Source organism: Indicator indicator, chromosome 17 (genome assembly GCF_027791375.1).
Source record: "Indicator indicator isolate 239-I01 chromosome 17, UM_Iind_1.1, whole genome shotgun sequence".
Classification (NCBI taxonomy): domain Eukaryota; kingdom Metazoa; phylum Chordata; class Aves; order Piciformes; family Indicatoridae; genus Indicator; species Indicator indicator.
Window position 1 is genome coordinate 5,859,346 of NC_072026.1, and position 18,205 is coordinate 5,877,550.

An 18,205-nucleotide genomic window follows, 5' to 3' on the forward strand; every position below is an offset into this window, starting at 1 on the left:
TAAGATTCTTTCATTCTTCTCATGACAACATTGCCCATTTCCAAGGTGAAGAAGCTGGAAAGTCGTCTTCAAGAAGATAAGAGAAAAAGCCTACTGCTTTGTTTTCCAAATCCCTGTGCTCCAGCAATTCCATCTCTCCCTTTCTAAAGGAAGATCTGTATGTGAGAGAGGAGGTTTATTTGGTGTGGAGGGTTATTTTGGTTTAGGGGGTGTTTTTTAGGTTAGTTTTTAAATGAGGACAACCTAGAAATCGGAAAAGAGAGTGATTTGCCAAAGAATATGAAATTAGTGTTTTAAAAAAGGGAAAAAAGTGGTGGTGGGAGGTTAGTTTAAAATTCTCAGGATTAATTTTGACTTTATGTGATTAGGCTGAGGTGTCTGTGCACTCCCTAAAGGAGTGTACATGTTAAATTTCTTGTAGATGTCCTTCCCAGAAGTAATTGGAGTCTCAACTTTTGACTTTAGCCCTAGGTGGATACTCTGTCCCTGATACAGCACTCCTGTCCAGGCAACTGAAACAGAAGCTGCCTCAGATAATCAGAAGGGATATTAATCTTGATGAGGCTCTAGACAGACTGAAAGTTGACATCGAAGAGCTCCTTTCCCACAATGTAACCAACAAGTACTTTGGCCTATGCTAGGATTCGTAAAAGCCTTTGGTTACACTGCACCACAATATCCCAATGCCATTCTAGAAGAGGCCCACAACAAACGACATACAGCCTAGGTTTTATTTTGACATCGTGATTCAACCTGCTTTGCTAGCAAGCAATGTCAAAAATAACTCGTGAAAGCAGATGAAATACAATAGCTACCTTTAAAGCTCAAAGTCACTTAGCTGAAGCACTTGCTTAAATATAGAAAGAACATATATATTTCAACCAAAACTGCAAGATAATGCAGAGTTTTTCTTATTCTGGCCAATCAGATGAATAAATTGTTCACCTCAGCACAGTAAAACTGCATCTTATGGGATGCTATACTGCTTAGCTCTGCACTTCCAAATATGTTTCCTAAATCTGAGATAAAGCAAACACACTACCACATATCATGGCATCCAAAAGCCTAGACCTGTAAAGATGGCCATGGTATTCTTCCAGATGAGCTTAGCTGCTGCCTGCCTAATTTCTAAAAGCTCCCATGCTTCTGCTCTTGACGTAAACAGTAACAGAGTGCCAGTGACGGAAGTCATTTGTATTATTTCTGTTATTCACAAATCTGTTGTAGAACCATTAAGTGTTTAACAAAATGACATAGCAATTGCAAGCTGTAAGTGGCTAGGAAAGCCAAAACCCGTAGATGTCTACAATGGAATAATTTGCATTGGAAAAGACACCCAGAAAGATCAAAGAGCAGAAAGCCAGAACTTACCTCATTCAAAGCAGCTGACAGTAAGAATTTACTTTCTTACTAGTTCATCTGCATATAAATCGTTATTCATATCCATTCACCCTCTTAACACCTTTTGTTTCCACTCTATCTGAACGGCAGGTTTGAATTTTCTTTGTTTAAAACACATCTTAAAAGAGGCCATTCAAATGAGAGTGACTTAGGAAGCTTTACAGATTGCTCTGTTGAAATTCACTAAGTATTCGATCATTTCAGAAGACAAACGGATCAGAGGTCCAGAAAATGTCAACAGCCACAGGACTGATATAGGGACAGTGAAATACAGACAGTGAATATATGACAGGGTAAGAAAATGCATATTCCAATGAAGTTAAACTGTTCTAAATTTGAGGATGACCTTGACATTCCCACTAACCCATTTTTTCAGCAAGAACCAGAGATAATTTTAAAAGTGACATTAGCTACGCTTGTGAAATACACCTTTCCATTCTACATACCATAATCCATTTATAACATCAACTAAGCAAAAGATACATCTCATCAATAAAGGATACCTCCTATACAAAAGTGACTGCTTTACAGACACATCCATTCCAATAAACAAAACCAAGCATAAGAAACTATATGGATCTGGAATTCTGCACACTCCCAGGCACTCAGAACTACTGATATGTATAATGGAAGTTCATAAATAATCAGTATTTTATTATTCTATTTCCACTTCCCATTTATGACAAACACATGCCAGTCACTGAAAGATTTTTAAAAGTATCGCATGTATCTCAATAAAACAAATTAATTTAGATCCACATGGCCCACCTTAAGAAAATACAATATAGCTTTTGATTCAAGGGTCCTGTTTGCTAACTTCTGAAGGATATACAGAGTTTTCATGAAATACAATCTCCAAAGGATTAAATGGCAACTAGAAAAGCAGAGAGCTAAGAAACACAACCTTTTTGAATGAACTGATCAGTACCTCAAACCTCATGTATACTGCAGTAAGCAACCACATCCTTATTCGCATTTCCACTACACCGCAAAATGGAAGGATGCTAGTGGTGATCATCAGGTACCCACTACTAAGGTGATGTCCTTATCTCGCCACCTTGCTTTTGTTAATGCGAGTTTCTTGCTACCCTCCACATCTTCAGACACTACACACCTTCTTAAACAGCGTGCTAAAGCAGCCTTCCCAATCCCTCCTTGGCACTTACAATTCCCAAGTGAAACCAGGCGAATTCCCCGATTCCGTACCCAACTGCCCAGGCCATTTCAACCGCCCTGCCACTAGAGCCTCCTGCACCCAAAGCAGGCTCCTGCCGGCAGCTGCAAGAACAACGACGCCGGGTCCCCGAGAAAGCCCCGCGCCCCCTTGCCCAGGCAGCACCTGATGCGGGGCGGGCCGCGGCACGCCAAGGACAGCGACCACGCTGAGTGCAAGCAGACACCAGCCCGAGCCGCCGCCCCTCCTGCCGCCCCTCCCCGTGCGCGCAGGGCGGCGGGGACACCCCCGGGGTGCCGGGAGAGGCGGCGGCCCCCCACCACGGAGGCAAGCCGGGGGACGGCTGCAGGCCTCGACTGCTGCCAGGCCTGGAGAGCGCCCGGCGAGGCGGCAGGGGGCGCCCTACCGGCCCCTCCCAGCGCGCAGGCCCCGCCGCGCCTGACAGACAGGAGGGGAGGGGAGACGGGGAGGAGGGGGCTCCCCTAGGGCGCTACGCTGACGCCCCCACCCCGGGCCACCCCTCGCCCTCCCTCACCACCCCCCTTCCCCCAGCCGGGGCCTCACCCGCTGTAGTCGCTGCAGATGCCGCCCGCGGCTCCCTGCGGGCTCTGGCAGCGGAGAAGCGACGGACGGCGGGGCTCGGCGCGGCCGCGGCACGGGCCCCACTCCAGCCGCTCCCGCCTCATGGAGGGGGAAGGGCAGGCCGGAGCGAGGGGAGAGGAGGAGAACAGGGGAATGGTGGAGGAGCAAAGCCAGGGCGGAACGGGATGGGGAAGGTGCGGGAGGAGAAGGGGGGCGCTCAGCGCCGGCAGGGGCCCGGGGGCCGCTGCCTCCACCTCATCCCTGCCTGCGCCTTAGCAGGGCCAACGCTGCCGCCCGGGCGCCGTCGCCTAGCAACCGCGCCCAGCCCCCGCTACTGCAGGCGCCCCAGCTGCTAGCGGCGCCCCGCGCGCTCCCGAAGGCAGCTCACGCGCAGCCTGCACGCGGCGGCGCGCGCCACCCTCCTGGCGCGGAGGGGCGGAGGGGGGCGGAGCGGGCACGTTCCCGAGGGCGCGAGCGTGCGCACGTGCAACACTGGCCATGGCCTCGGGAGCGCGCTCGGGAGCGACGCTGCTGACCTCTTCCGGAGCCGGGGGTCGAGGGTCCTGTGGCCCGAGACCGGTGTCTGACCGTGCGAGAACGGGCCCGGTGGGCGCTCGGGGCTAGGCGATGATGAGACCAAGGCAAGCTGTCTCCCTTTGCGTTGTCCCCCGTGGACACAAAACCCTACCTGGCTGAAACTCGGTGGGGAGGACTGGGGGCGGTGGGGCAGGTGGATAGCCGGTGCAGCTCTGGGGACAACACTGTGTGTTCCTGAAGCTGCAGGTATGGGACTGGAAGATGAGATAAAGGACATGGCCAAGTTCAGATGCATCTGGGCACACCTTTGGAATGGGTCAAGGTGAATATCCTCAAGTGCTTAAACTAAAGGGCAGTCTTATACATAGGATATGCTGAAGGATTAACACCAAAAATTGCAAATAGTCCACAGGGTGAATAGAACTAGACTAGAATAAAATTAGAATAGTACAGAAGAAGAATATAAGATGAATAGGAGTCTTCAGTTGGAAAGGACATGCTCTTATAAGAAAAGTTAGCTGAAACTTAGAGCTACCAGCTTAATCTTGCCACACAAAAGCAGTGAGTGAAGAATCACAGAATAGCCCACGTTGAAAGGGGTCTTGAAAGATCATCTGGTCCAACCTTTCCTGGGAAAGGGAGCCTAGGTGACATTATCTACCACCCTGCCTAATTGCATCTTAAAAATCTCCAGTGACGGAGACTCTTATCACATCCCTGGGGAGGTTGTTAATGTGAATGACTGTTCTCAGAGTAAGGAATGTCCTCTTACATTGAGAGGAAAGCTCTTCTGTTGCAACGTATACCCATGGCTCCTTGTCTTCTCCATGTACCTCCTTGTGAAGAGAGGCCCTCCATTCTCTCTGTTAAAACAAGAACAGCCCAAATGAATAAGTGATTTGAATTTTAGCAATGCAGGAGTGGACTAGAAGATTCTCTTCCAGAGGTAAAGAAAGGTGTTAGGAATTGTTCAACAACTATTGCCTATGTAACATTAAAAGCATGCCTAATTTCTACTACATTACTTAAAAGTATTCTTAAATCCATAAAGCACATGGTGAGTATCGTACCTTGTGGCCACTTTGAAATATTTCAAAATATGTAGATGTAGTATTTTCTGTCCTTTTTATTTTATCTTTTTCAAACAAGGAGATAAAAATAATTGCTAATGCTTGTGGGTAAGTTCAACTTCCTGTCTCAGAACTTCTAAATGTTTTAATAATGCTTTGTGGGTTTCTTTTTTGTCATTCAAAGCAGAGGAAAGTAGCAAATCGAACACCTGCATGTTCATTTTCTGCCCTTGTCCTTTCAGTTTAGCCTGTAAAATCAGAAATGAAAATAGGATAAACATTGCGAATGTTGACTGGGATTCTCGTCACTCCTGATAGAGGAGACTTTGCTTCTCTTCCTCTCATATCCTCACCTTGCCTGCTCTCACTCCCTCAGTGTCTTAGCAACAAGATTCACTGGCCCACTCTAGCTAAATTGTCTCCTACCCCTCAAATCAATTAGTTCATTTATTAAAATCATGCACCAAAGAAACCTGCCCCCTTTGAGCACACAGCTCACTTAGGGCTCAGTCCTACTCTCTTCAATTTTTAAGGCAGCAAGACCTTGAAACTGACTCAAATAAGACCACAAACGGAGCTTGTATGTTCTGATTTCTTTACAAAAGCTGTGAGATGATGAAGAAGATGCTGACGCCTATCACCATTTTCTTTCATCTTCTTTCTTTAATTGAAGAACATGACAACATAGGGAAAAGCCCTTAATGCAGAAAATCACTAAAACATCTCCCCATTCACAATTGCTGCTTGCTCATTATCTGTTCAAGAAATACATCCTCCAATGCCAGCAAGACTGCATTTGCAAAAACTGGATTTGCAAAAAAGTAGATACTTTGTGCAAGTCATCTGAGTTTTTAACTCTTTTTAACTATTGAGTATAATTAGCGAAAAACAGATTCTCAACACTAATAACTTTTTGTCTGAGGGAGAATGTTTGATTCCTACTGTCACTTGCTCAAGCATTAGGTGAACCTCATCTACTGCTTCTCATGATGTCTGATCTCTTTTTCTTCATCCTCTCTTCATCTTTCTTGCCTGATATTTAGGTAAATTATATGGAACAGGAACCACCAGCTTTTGTCCTTGGATTTCTGCAGTGCTAATTCTGAAGGAATCCTGCTCTATAGCTTAAGACTGTAGACATTAACATGATGAAATTCATGACAGGGATATCTCACTGTCCAGAGATACCAACTACCTACAACTCGCATGGTCTGAGAGCTGACACTTCTACTCTCATAAAATAAAACAAAATAAAATAAAATAATATTTTAAAACCCCACAAAAATAACACCCAAAATTTTCTCAGATAGCAAATACCAGCTTATTAATGGCATCTAAAAAAATAATCAGACTGTTAATCCTTCAGAGAACGTGGCTTGCTTCACATCCTGAATCAACCCAGGTCCTTTAGTGGCTAGTCAAAAGCCACTGATGGATTTGTCTATATTATGGTTAAGATAATAAGTAAAAGGCAGGATATACAAAAATCCATTCAGCTGTTTTTCCTAACTGTGGCTATGTAGAAATCTCATTTTGGGGCTGTTTACTCCAGCTATTAGGAACTTCCCTGCCTGAGGCTGAGGACAAACCTCAGTCACAGCAGCTAGCCTGACCACAGCTTCAGTTTACAGCTTCCTTGGGGAAAAACAAAAACCCCAAACAAACAAAACCTAAAACAAACCAAACAAAGAACTAACAAAAAAAAAAAAAAAAAAAAAAAAGAAAGAAACCAACAAAACCAAACAAAACATGGGTAGAAAATCAGAATGATTCCTGACACCTCGAGTCTATTATACTGCACAAATCTTCCATGCAAAATGCTGGGGACTGTGTTATGTGAAGAGTTTCCAAAGTCAATTTTTAGTTCATAACCAGCCACTTTACCTAGATTATGTGAGTTCAGTTGCAAGATTGATGTTGTCTTCATAACTTTATGCAAATTTATATTCCTTTACAAGTGTTTACAAAAATGAGGTCCCTGCTCCAAAGCAGCACAAGGTAACTAGAACAGCAGTAAAAGCACTTAGACAAAACAGACTGCTATAGAGAACAAGAGAATAGTAAAGAGCATATGAGAGAGCATAGATAAACCAAAGGGGGAAATAAAATACCCTGCTTATCTCTACTTAATGAAAACTAATAATTTGTGCTATTAAAACACTCAATTTTTAAAATAAACGGGGGTCTGCTACTGAAGTCAGCATTAATTCCAAATTTCCATTTACTTCACTACGCATTAAAAGCATTTAAAAGATGAGTAAAGCTATTCTTTTCAGGGGGAAATGAGCAGAAAGCTACAGTGCACTAGTTCTCTTGTCATCCTTGAGTGCTGAAGGGTTTTTATGACTGACCTGATTTCCTGGATCAGTCGTTTCCACCGATCAGTGGAAGCTAAAAAGAGAGCCAAACTGCACCTCCAGAGAGCTTCATCTCAAGACATTAATTTTTGTGAACATAAGCCCTAACTCAAGCCATGCCATATAAATATGGCCACACTGTCTTGTATTCAGCTGTCAGCTCTTAGGACTTTCATTGCTCTCCTCTGCTTTCTGTCCATTTCTATTTTTCACTTCCTTTTCAGAGCCCCAAAGCAGATACCCTTAAGTGTGATCTGTACCGAGTAGAGATTAAGTACTTCCAGTGCCTTCCACGTAACATTTTGTGTAATAAGTTCCAGAATAATTTCCCTGTTCTCATCAGATTCACACTACTGACTGATGAGCATCCATTGTATTTGCTAAGACTGTGGTACTTCTACCTGTACATTTAGAGCACACAGAAATTGATGTTTGCAGAATCTGAGTTGCCTACTGACTGCCAGACCTTGTTCTAGGCAGTCACATCACTCAGAGCAGTGGAAAACATCATGGCTACAGCAAACCTTCGTGTCAAAGTTTTTAGTCAAAATCGTGACTCGTTCAAGAGCCTCTTAGTGCATATTCGATAATCTTAGAACATGCAGAACATCTCAAGAGGGAGCCTTCCGCTCTCGTTGCACTCCTAACAACCTTTGGCATAATGAGGTGTGACAAATTGATTTAAAATGTAGTTGCCGGAAGAATGGCAGGAAAGCTCTGCTCTGCCTTGTGGGTTCTGTAGTCTTTCTGCCGCCTGTCTGCCCAGGCAGCGATGGGAAGCAAGACTCCAAGTCCCATAGCTCCCACCAGAGCCTTTACCGCACAGGCTCGGAGACCGTATGCTGGGAGGGGGTGACTACATTGTGTCTATTGTATGTCTTTTTCTTTTTCCCCCCCCTGGTATTTTGTACATTGTACGGGGGATTTAAATCAGGAGTGGAAAGCATGGCAGATGAGCAGGAAATTATGTGCAAACTCGAGAGCATCAAGGAGATCAGGTAGGTTTTGTGCCGCATCAGTTACACGAAGCAGCTTTTTCCTCGGGGGAGCGGAGGAGTTGCATCCATCAGAAAGTAGCTATTGTGCTAGGGAGGGAAAGAAAACCCGCGCTGGGCTTGATGATAAGAGCCGAAAATACATTTTTCTAGGCAGGGAAGGAGCATCCGCTGTTGGTAGTCGCCGCTGGCAATGGTCTCGCATTTCCCAAGGATTAGCCCGGAGCGATAACAGGAGAAGGGAGAGCGCGGGTTGGGCAGGACGCAGCAGCCCCACGCAGTCGGGGCAGCGCTTGCGGGCCGCGGGAGCCTCTTTTAAAGCCCTGTCATCAGTCTAGGGGTTTGCCGCACTCACTGTCCGGCGGGAGCCTTGACGGGCTGGGACGGGAAGAGGACGGCACGGAAAGCAGAGCATGACACCGACGTGCCCCCGATAAGAGTGCGAGCAGCTGCACTCTGGGTGGGCAGGGTGGGCCGGCAGAGGCGTGGGGCACAGGTTGCCGGCGGGTCGGGGTCGGCTGTGCGCTGGAGCTGTGGCCTGCGGGGAGTGGGGTGGAATTTGTGCGGGTGTCGAGAAGGGAGCAGCCAGTGCTTAGCCGGCTTCCCTGCCCTACCTGCTGGCTGGCCCGCGAGGCAGCCCCGCCGAGCTCTCCCTCCTTCCGTCCTTCCCTGCCTCCTTTATTCCTCCCCTCCTTCCCTCTCATCCTTCTCTCCTTCTTTCCGTGCCTCCCTCCCTCTGGCCACCACCCTGAACCGGGGCGGGGGCCGGGGGTTCAGGGTGCTACGGAGGTGATGGAGGGAGACACCCCGGCCCAAGGCCTTTGCTGCTGTCCCCTCCAGCAGCTGTCTCGCTGCTGCCTGCTCCGCGAACACCGGGGGGCTGTGTGCAGCGTCCTTCGCTACAGGCATCGAGGGGGGCTCATAACTAACGAGATAGGGCGCGGTGTGTACCCACCTCGGGGATGTGCCTTTCTGTAGTTTTGGGTAGGGCATTTTCACTCTTTGACTTTGGGCGTTGATTTCCAGCAGAAAGCCTGAGGTGGCTCCATGGTTTCTGGTTTAAAGCAATCTGGATGTTGCCTGATGCTAACAGGGAGAGTTCTAATTTCTGTGCACTTTTCTGTCCTAATAACAAAAGCTGATCATTTGGGCTGAAGCAATTCCCTGCAACTCAGTTTGGCAGAGCATGGTGGCAGCCAGTAATTATAAGAGTGAGGAAACATACTTTTCAGTTAGGTGAACGCATGCCATAAATGCAAGAGAGGAAACAGGGAGGAAACTGGGGCAAATATTCCCAGTTTCAGTAATCTAAGCTGCTGTTTACTTTATTATTCAATAGTGCACGTGGAAACCAGTGTGGATCTGTTCCTTCGGGGCATTAGGTGACTGAAAAGGAAAGCTACATTCTTGTTTGTTTCGCACAAGTAAGGCGAGGAGTCCTGGAACTCTGCATTACATGCCTGAAATGTGACATGGCAGCCTCTTGTTAGAAGTATTTCACTGTTGACATATTGGTTACCCAGTACTATATCCTACAGGAAGGACAGCTAATGCCTCTTCATTAACAGAACACTTTGTTCTGTTCAACAGCCTGGGCAAGTGTTGAATCACAACAGCTTAAAACTGATAATTGAATCTCACGCTGCTTGATAATTAGAATTGAAGGGAGAGATAAGAACATTTTTGCTATGGAATTATGGATTGGCTCAAATGAAAACAGCAGAATGCAGGAACTGGGCAGAAACGTGCATATACATGACAGGTACTAGACACTAAAGACTGCAGAGTTACTTCCAATTGGGATGTTGATGGCTGGTGTCGTTTGAGTTTTTGCTGTGCTGATACAGCATTGCTCTGTTAATTTCATAATTCAGTGTAAGAATTCTCACAGCACCAAAAAGATCAGCAGAAGAGCTGGGGTTAGAATTCATTTCTCTCATCATTCCTCATCCTTTCTCAGCTACGTTTAGTCTCACCCTTGTCTGTTACTGCTGTTGTCTTCTTCCATCTATCCACATATAAAGTGACACCTTGCAAAACCATGTTGCAGTGACTTACTGTTGTCTCTCTACATTTTTAATTTATCACTGGGATCCAGGAATAAGACTTTGCAGATGGAAAAAATAAAGGCAAGACTGAAAGCAGAATTTGAAGCCCTGGAGTCTGAGGAGAGGCACCTGAAAGAATACAAACAGGAAATGGACCTGCTGCTGCAGGAGAAGATGGCCCACGTGGAGGAGCTGCGACTGATCCATGCTGATATTAATGTGGTAGGCAACAGTCCAGCAGCAGACAGCCTAAGACTCAGTTGTGTAGGATTCATTCCAGAGGTTGTGGGATTGTGCACAGCAGTGAACATCACTGGTTCAATAACCTGGACTTTACAACACCAGCCTAGGATGCTACAAAGATTGCAAAATAAATTTATCTCAGGATAATTGCTTTTTTCCTGTCTGTTTTGGGCAGGATATTCTGAAATGTTGGCATAGTAAGCAAGACAATAGATAACCAAGCCCATCATGGCTACAGGTTTGTCAGTATCCACAGTAACATTGCCCTGGCAGTCTGAAAGAGAACTCGTCTTCCTCTTAGTCTTTTCTCATTTAGCACCTGGAAACAGAGAAACTTTGGCAGGTTTTTGGAAGAATTTTTTTTTTTTTGTATCTGTTAAGTTCTTAGTAAGAGCTGACCTTCATCACTGAGTGGAACCACCAAACATCAAGTATCAGCCTGAAGGGAATTAATACAAATAAGACAAAACCAATTTATAAACAAGGAAGATTAGCCAATTATGGGCTAATCTCCCAAACATGGGGGCTAATTCCCCCAAATGTATGTGAAATATATTTTGAAACCTGGAAGTTTTACATCATGGTATGGCACAAAAATGACTATACTGTGGTTTCTAGCTCTTAAGCTGCTTTGTAGCAGAAGAAAAAAGCTCCCATGCTGTAAGCAAGTAAATACTATGTACTAGAAGTCCAGATTGTATTTATTTGCTTTTCCCATTTACTGCAGAAAGAGAGGCAGGAACCTTTCCTTAGCTTGTTTGCTAACTTCTAACCTTTGGTGTTCAGGTAACTTAGAAACACAGAAAATCAGTTTATTCTACTGTATTTTTTAATGTCCCTGGAGAGTTTTCCAGAGCTCCTCACTTGCTGGTTTATCTGGAACCTCTCTACCTGATGTTTTTTTTTTTTCAGTTGTTCTGAAATTGCTCTGGCAGGGGGGTTGGACTAGATGATCTTTTGAGGTCTCTTCCAGCCCTTAACATTCTGTGATTCTGTTATATAGGTCAAGTGCACCTTTTTTAAACAAAAAAGCATCTCCTGTGTCACTTTCAGTTGCTTCTTCCATGCTCAGTTTTCATCCTTCCAGCGTCTGTAACTCTTCATTTTGCTATTGCATTGTCTTCAATCTCTTCCGGCTTGAGTGTGAAAAATCTCTTCTTTCTGATAACAGCCTCTTGCTCTATCAGAGCACTAAAGGAACCCTGCTTTAAAAGCTTACCCATCCTGTTTCAGATGGAGAATACTATCAAGCAGTCTGAGAATGACCTCAACAAGCTCTTGGAATCTACTCGTCGCCTGCACGAGGAGTACAAGCCCCTGAAGGAGCACGTAGATGCGCTGCGGATGACTCTGGGCTTGCAGAGGCTGCCAGATCTGTGTGAGGAGGAAGAGAAACTGTCACTAGAGTAAGTATCCAAAACAAATATTATCTGGCTTTTATACCTTCTTCTCTCAGTTCCACTGGTTATTTTTTGTCATTTTGCTTTTCTTGGTAAATGGGAAAAGGACTTAAGAGGTAAGCACAAAAAGCCAAGGTTATCAAAAGAGGGATGTGGAGGCACGTGTGTTTGGTACCTCTTAGTCTGAATCTGTTGGAAGTTAATTTTAGATTATTCCAAGCCTGAAAACTCTACATGGAACATGCAAAAGTTCAAGGGTAGTTGGTTCTCTTTCTTGTAAAAATAAATTTTTTTATGCTGCTTTTTTCTAGCAATTTCCCCCCCCCCCCCCCCTTAAAAAATGTTTTTGTTTCTTTGCTTGTTTAGCAAGCAAAGGTAGGAGTCATACAAGCAAGGGGTACAAACCAAATAATCTTCAGCTGGTTTGTACTGCTGCTGGTCAGAATTTTACCTTTTGCTGCAAGCACGTGGCAGTGGCATTCAGCCATATACCCATGGCTGCCAATGAGTAAATTTACCCTGGATGTGGATAATAAATTACAGCTTCAATTTTAGGTATAACCTAGGTAGGGGAGGGTGAGTGAATTAGCTACCATCCAAAGAAGTGTCCTCTGTTTAACAGATCACTTTTAAACAGCACTTCAGAAGTGCTGTTTTCCATGTAAAGCATCTTGACACTACAAAGAACGCACTAATCTGTTGCACACAGAAGTTACTCATTTTGACAGAATAAAATACAAAAACTAAGTTTGACAGAGACAGAATAAAATATAAAAACTAAGTTTGACAGAGGTGCATTTAAAGCTGTTGAAAAGTAAATATATACAGTGTCTAATTTCTGTCTTGTTAGATGTATATCCACTTGAACATCAAGATGTCTTAGAAGATAACAATCTGGAATTTGGCTGAAGTGCACAAATGCAGAGAAATATACCAATTCTATTGATATGAACTACTCCAAGTGGTGTCTAAGTGTTGGCAATTTGACTGTAGTGGAGCTGCATGATAGGGAAATGGGATCCATTCTATTTTAACACAAAATATCCTTTACAAACTAATAGGATATCCCAGAAAGTGGTTACATTTTTGATTTGTTTTCCTTGTGTCTAGCTACTTTGAAAAGCAGAAGGCAGAATGGCAGACAGAACCACAGGAGCCTCCCATCCCAGAGTCTCTGGCTGCAGCTGCAGCAGCTGCCCAACAGCTGCAAGTGGCAAGGAAACAAGATACCAGACAGACAGCAACTTTCAGGCAACAGCCACCTCCAATGAAGGTCAGGAGATGGTGCATGCTGGGTTTCCTTTTTTCTCTTTTGTCATTGGAGTGTTTTATATTTATAAACTTGATCAATGTTTATGAAAAGGAAAAATGATGTGTCCTGGTCGTGATTTTCCTGCAGTGATTCAAATCAAAGGCAACTACAGTAGGCTGAGGTTGAGGACAAGACCCTGTATTATTCATCTCATTTATGACTTAAGAGTCTCCATCAGGAGAGATGTAGGCAATTCCCACTCCTTTTGTGTTTCAGGAGGGAGAAAGGCATGTAAGAATAAAGAACACACTCGGCAGAAGGAAAACTAATAGCTGGGAATTGATCCCAAATGGATTCATATTAAAAGCAATGCATATATCTTATGAGGGAGAGTAATTACCAGGAAAGGTGATTGACTTTGCACTTCTTGGGATCTTAAAGTCAAGGCTAAGATAGGGATTAATTTAACCTAACCACAGGCACTTGGGTGACAGTTTTATTCAGCTCCTTCTGTAGTCAGTAGAAAAGAGCTAAGTAATTCCCCACGGGTATTCATCCCAGCTGAATTCCAGAGAGTCACTAAGGAGGCAAATTGATGTAGGTATGCTCCATAGTTAAGTACTTACTATTTGGAGTTAGGCCATTGAAACCCTTTCTGAAAGTAATGTGCTTCAGTCAAGTGGAAGTTAAAGGGCTTAGTATGGAGCCAAAAGAGCAGAGTTCTGTCTTGTGTTAAATATGTGGAATCCATCTACTCCCCACCTAAACATCTTCAAAACATGTGCAATGTTTTAACACAACATAGAATTGAATGCTAAAGTGATTGATACATGCCTGAACCATGTGTCTGCTGAACTGTAGTTCCAGGTCAGAGAGATGCTCTGGTTTTCCAGTTAGCCTGAAGTTCCTGTACAATCCAGGGACCTGGAGTATATCAAACGTAGCACTGGTTTGCCTTTGAAGGCAAGAAGCCTTAGTTAATTTTCTTCTGTATTGTAACTTGGGATGTGATGCTCAAACCTCCCCGTGTCAGTGCCACTCCAGTGTCTGTAATGAGGCTGCAATGTCACTTTTCAGGCCTGCTTATCATGTCACCAACAAATCCACCGGAACGCTCCCATATGTCCGCTCTGCAAAGCAAAGAGCCGCTCCCGGAATCCCAAAAAGCCCAAGAGGAAACAGGACGAATGAAACCCCAGAAGACTGGCAAGCAAACACATCACCTGTTCCAGTGACTCTTCCAGTAGAACTGCAAACGTGGCCAGACTTTACTGAAGTGCAGACTCCAAGTATGACAGACCCATTGTTTTCTATTTAATGCAGTGTAAGCACAATGTTCCTGTTCTGTCTTCATTTCCTTCCAGTCCTTAGGATTTGGTTTTAGGAAAGTCTTAACTGGTGCTACAGTTTTAACATTTCAATCATTCCATCTTTTGGACTTCTAAAACAAAGTAGAATTCTTATGCAAGCATCCTAAATGCCAGGGTATTCCTATTGGCCAAATGTGATTGCCACCAATGCTTTTATGTGCTCTTCTTAAAACCAGATGTTGCTAAATGGTTATTCAGCTTTCTGCTGTTAACAGCAGATTATTTGAAGTGCTGAAATAGCAGACTGACTGTTTCACTAAAGGACAGTTTGTTGACTGCATAGGTTTGGGTGTCCAGTAGAGCTCTTTTTATACAGGACATGTTCATGTTAAAAAAAAAAAAATGGTTGTACAGGAAATCAGTGTGTTACAGACACACTTGAGTTTTCATTTGCTGGAGTGTGGTTGTGCCATTCCCTCAAACTTGACTTACAATTTGGAAGGGGGATCAAGTTGCTGACTGTGTGTGAATTTCTAGAACTGATGTAACCTGTGATGCTTTAACCTCTTAATGTGATGTTATTTTCAGCTGTCAGGAGACTGGCTGACTTAAGTAAGCTCAAATGAACTGTATTAGTGGTCCTCCTTGGTTCTGTGGCCAACTATGTGGCTCTCTAGGACACATGCATGAAATATCCTAATCTCTCTGCACACACTGCAACGTCATCCATTCTGCACAACTTCTATCCCTGGCTTCTACAGCCAAAATCTCCCTTGGCAGACATATCCTCTACTGAAGCACAGGGAAGTTCGGTGACATGCACCAGCAACAATGTCAGTTAAAAATTATGTATTTCACCACTGCTTAGCCTTGGTGTCATTGCCCTCCCTCAACCAGAACTTCCTACCTTTATATCTTTTAATAGGTCATTTTCAAGTAAGCTTTATTTCAGCCCAGAGGTTTTTTTCTTGGTTTTTTGTGTACCAAAAGAACCCTGACCAAAGGATCCTCCAGACCATTCTGTGTACCCTTTGTTTCACCTAATGTAACAGCAGCTCCTCCAGTGGGGACAATGGCAGTGGCACAACTACAGAATCGAGGCTTAAAGCTTATTTCTAATTCAACTTTTGTCACTGCCTTTGTTGTCTGCATTGATCTCAAGTATTAAATATTCTTTTCACTGATTTCAGGAGGCAGGGACTGCCTGTTCACATTCTCCTCTCTTCACTCCAGGTTTTCCTCTACTGTTATGCTGGAGTGGTTATATTGAGAACTTTGCTTGTTAAATGGGAAGAACAGGGAAGCTCCAAGTCTCTATCAGACCTCTGCCAAGTGCTGGGGGCTGTACAAATCTACATGAACCAAGTTTGCTGGCCAGATCCCATGCATTGCCATTGATTTCCCAACTCCACCATAAAGTACACGAGTATTTCATTGAATAGAGTCCTGTAATTTATGCCAAGTTCAGTTGATTTTTTTCCCATTTTAATATTTCATAGCCAAATAAACACTTGTCAACAGCAGAGGCAGAATGTGTACCACATGCTCCTGAAAATCTGTGAAGAGTGGATTCTGGTAGCTGAATTACTGGGATGCAGTCTTTGTGAAATAGCAATAAGGGGGGGATATCCATGCTCCAAAGGGCAGCAGTGTGCTAACTCATTGTTATACACATTTCCCAAGACAAAGAATGGATTCTTCTTTTCCATGTCAGAGTGGCCACAAGCTGTGTGCCCTGCTCAGTGCAATGTACTCAGAGATAAAGAATTGCATACAGATACCCCCAGAGTGCATACAAGAGAGCAGCATGCTTTGGTGACATTCATTTAAGAAGCAGTGACAATGGAGAATGGGCAAATGGTCTGCAATGAAGTTGTATGAACAGGACAGATTGGGAGAAACTTCAGCTTAACAGTTCTGAAATAGGTAGGAGTAGTCGTAGTTGCTCTCACTTCACTATTACTTTGCCAGGTTCTTTCTTTCTTGGGAGATCTTTAGAGCTCTAAACTGAAGGATGCACTGTTTACTAACTGAGTATGGCAGGTTTGTATTTTTACTTTTTTAAACTAGTTTCTTGTGCCCTTGTGTTTAACAAGCTTTGTTTTTTTTAACAAAGAAAAAAAATGAATATGACATACTGTGTTTGTATCAATGATGCATGAGGATCGACAGAGCTGTTTCCACATCCTTCATGAAGTTTTACCCATGAATAGTGTGTGCTGCTGAGAATGAGTCTGACAATGAGCCAGCAGTGTGCCCTAGCAGCCAAAAGGGCCAGCTGTGTCCTGGGGTGCATGGAGCACAACACCACTAAGCTGGTTGAGGAGGATGATCGTCTCAGTCTGCACTGTTGCAGCCCCACCTCCATATTTTGGACACCTCAATATTATTGGAACTGGCTGCCTAGGGAGGTGGTGGAGTCACTGTCCATGGAGGTGTTTAAAAAAATGTGTAGATGTGGCAATTCAGGACATGGCTTAATGGCCATGGTGATGTCAGGTCAATGGCTGGACTCGATGATCTTGAAGGTTTTTTCCAACCCAAACAATTATGTGATTCTATGTAAGGACAACAAACTATAATAGTGTGTCCAGAGGAGGGCAAGAGTTAAGAGGAGTGGCTGAGGTCACTTAGTTTGTTCAGCTTGCAGAAGAGAAGGCTGAGGGGGGACCTCATCACAATCTACAACTTCCTGAAGGGAGAGAGCAGAGGGGGAAGCTGCTGATCTCCTCTCTCTAGTGACCAGCAACCAGACATGAGGAAATGAAAGGATGCTGCATTAGGGAACCAGATATGAGGAAATGGAATGATGCTGGTTCCTCACTGAGTGGGTAGTTGGTCATTGCAACAGGCTCCCCAGAGAACTGATCACAGCACCAAGCCTATCAAAGTTCCAGGAGTGTCTGGACAACACTCTAAGTTATATGGTTTAGTTTAGGTAGTCCTACAAGGAGCGGGGAGTTGAACTTGATAATCCTTATGGGTCCCTCCCATCTTGAGATATTTTGTGATTCCTTTTCAAGGACACAAAATCTGTATTATGTACTAAGGAGTCCTGGGGGTGGAGGGAGAGAAATAGTATCTTTCAGAGGGAACCAGTATTCTTCTTTTGTCTCACAAATAAAGGAAGCTTAACTGAGAAGCTTTCCTGATGACAGCCCCAGGCTTTTTTCTCCCAGGCTCCTTTCTCAAGAGACTAGAGGGATAATTATGAAATACTGATTTCTTGCTTTTCAGTCAGAGGAGGAAGCTGTCTGGAGTACAGTTCTTACCACAAGTCTACGACATTTTTGCTCTGTCAAGCAATAATGGCCTCTTCCTTTGTACCTAAGGTTCTTTGAGGATTCTTCACTTGGCTTGAAGTCATTTAGGTTAAATTATCTTAATAGTCACAAAGAGACCTTGTCAAAGCTTACAAGTCAGGTTGAAGCCTGGTTTTGTCATTTCATTTTCAAATGGGTATTCAAGCAACAGCAACATCACAGGGTTTTTCTGTTATAGATGGTTTCCAGGGTCTCTTCCTGGTTCCTCACTTGCCTCAACAGACATTCCTGTTCTGCAACCAAATGGCAAAAAAAAAATAAAAATCACAAGCCTCTCCTTCTGCCTCCCTACCTTAAGCTCACCCTAAGAGGATGTGAGCACTCAGCTGTAGCTAAAGGCTTTGCTAGAGAAATCTTCATACACAAGCTGGGGTAAATCACTTGTTCAGACTTTAGTGCCAAGGACCCCACTGACTGTAGAGAAGATCTAAGTCAAACGAATACTTGCACTTCCTGAATGCAACTTTAGCTTTATAAACAGGACACTGCCTGGCTGAACCCACCAGTGGCTTC

The 18,205-nt window shown here is 44.2% G+C and overlaps 1 protein-coding gene across 1 annotated transcript; it reads left to right on the forward strand.

Annotated features, from left to right (window-relative positions):
- Nucleotides 1-7,994: 7,994 nt before the first annotated feature.
- ZC4H2 (zinc finger C4H2-type containing) lies at nt 7,995-14,250 on the forward strand. The gene is made up of 5 exons (XM_054388728.1): nt 7,995-8,119; nt 10,215-10,386; nt 11,641-11,813; nt 12,918-13,080; nt 14,137-14,250. The coding sequence occupies exons 1-5, from the start codon at nt 8,067-8,069 to the stop codon at nt 14,248-14,250; spliced, it is 675 nt and encodes a 224-aa protein (XP_054244703.1). The 5' UTR covers nt 7,995-8,066.
- The last annotated feature ends 3,955 nt before the right edge of the window (nt 14,251-18,205 follow it).

Coding starts and splice junctions, on each gene's coding strand:
- ZC4H2 (XM_054388728.1), top strand. CDS start 8,067: ATGGCAGATGAGCAGGAAATTATGTGCAAACTCGAGAGCATCAAGGAG. Junction 8,120..10,214: donor GAGAGCATCAAGGAGATCAG/GTAGGTTTTGTG, acceptor ACTGGGATCCAG/GAATAAGACTTTGCAGATGG. Junction 10,387..11,640: donor TCCATGCTGATATTAATGTG/GTAGGCAACAGT, acceptor ATCCTGTTTCAG/ATGGAGAATACTATCAAGCA.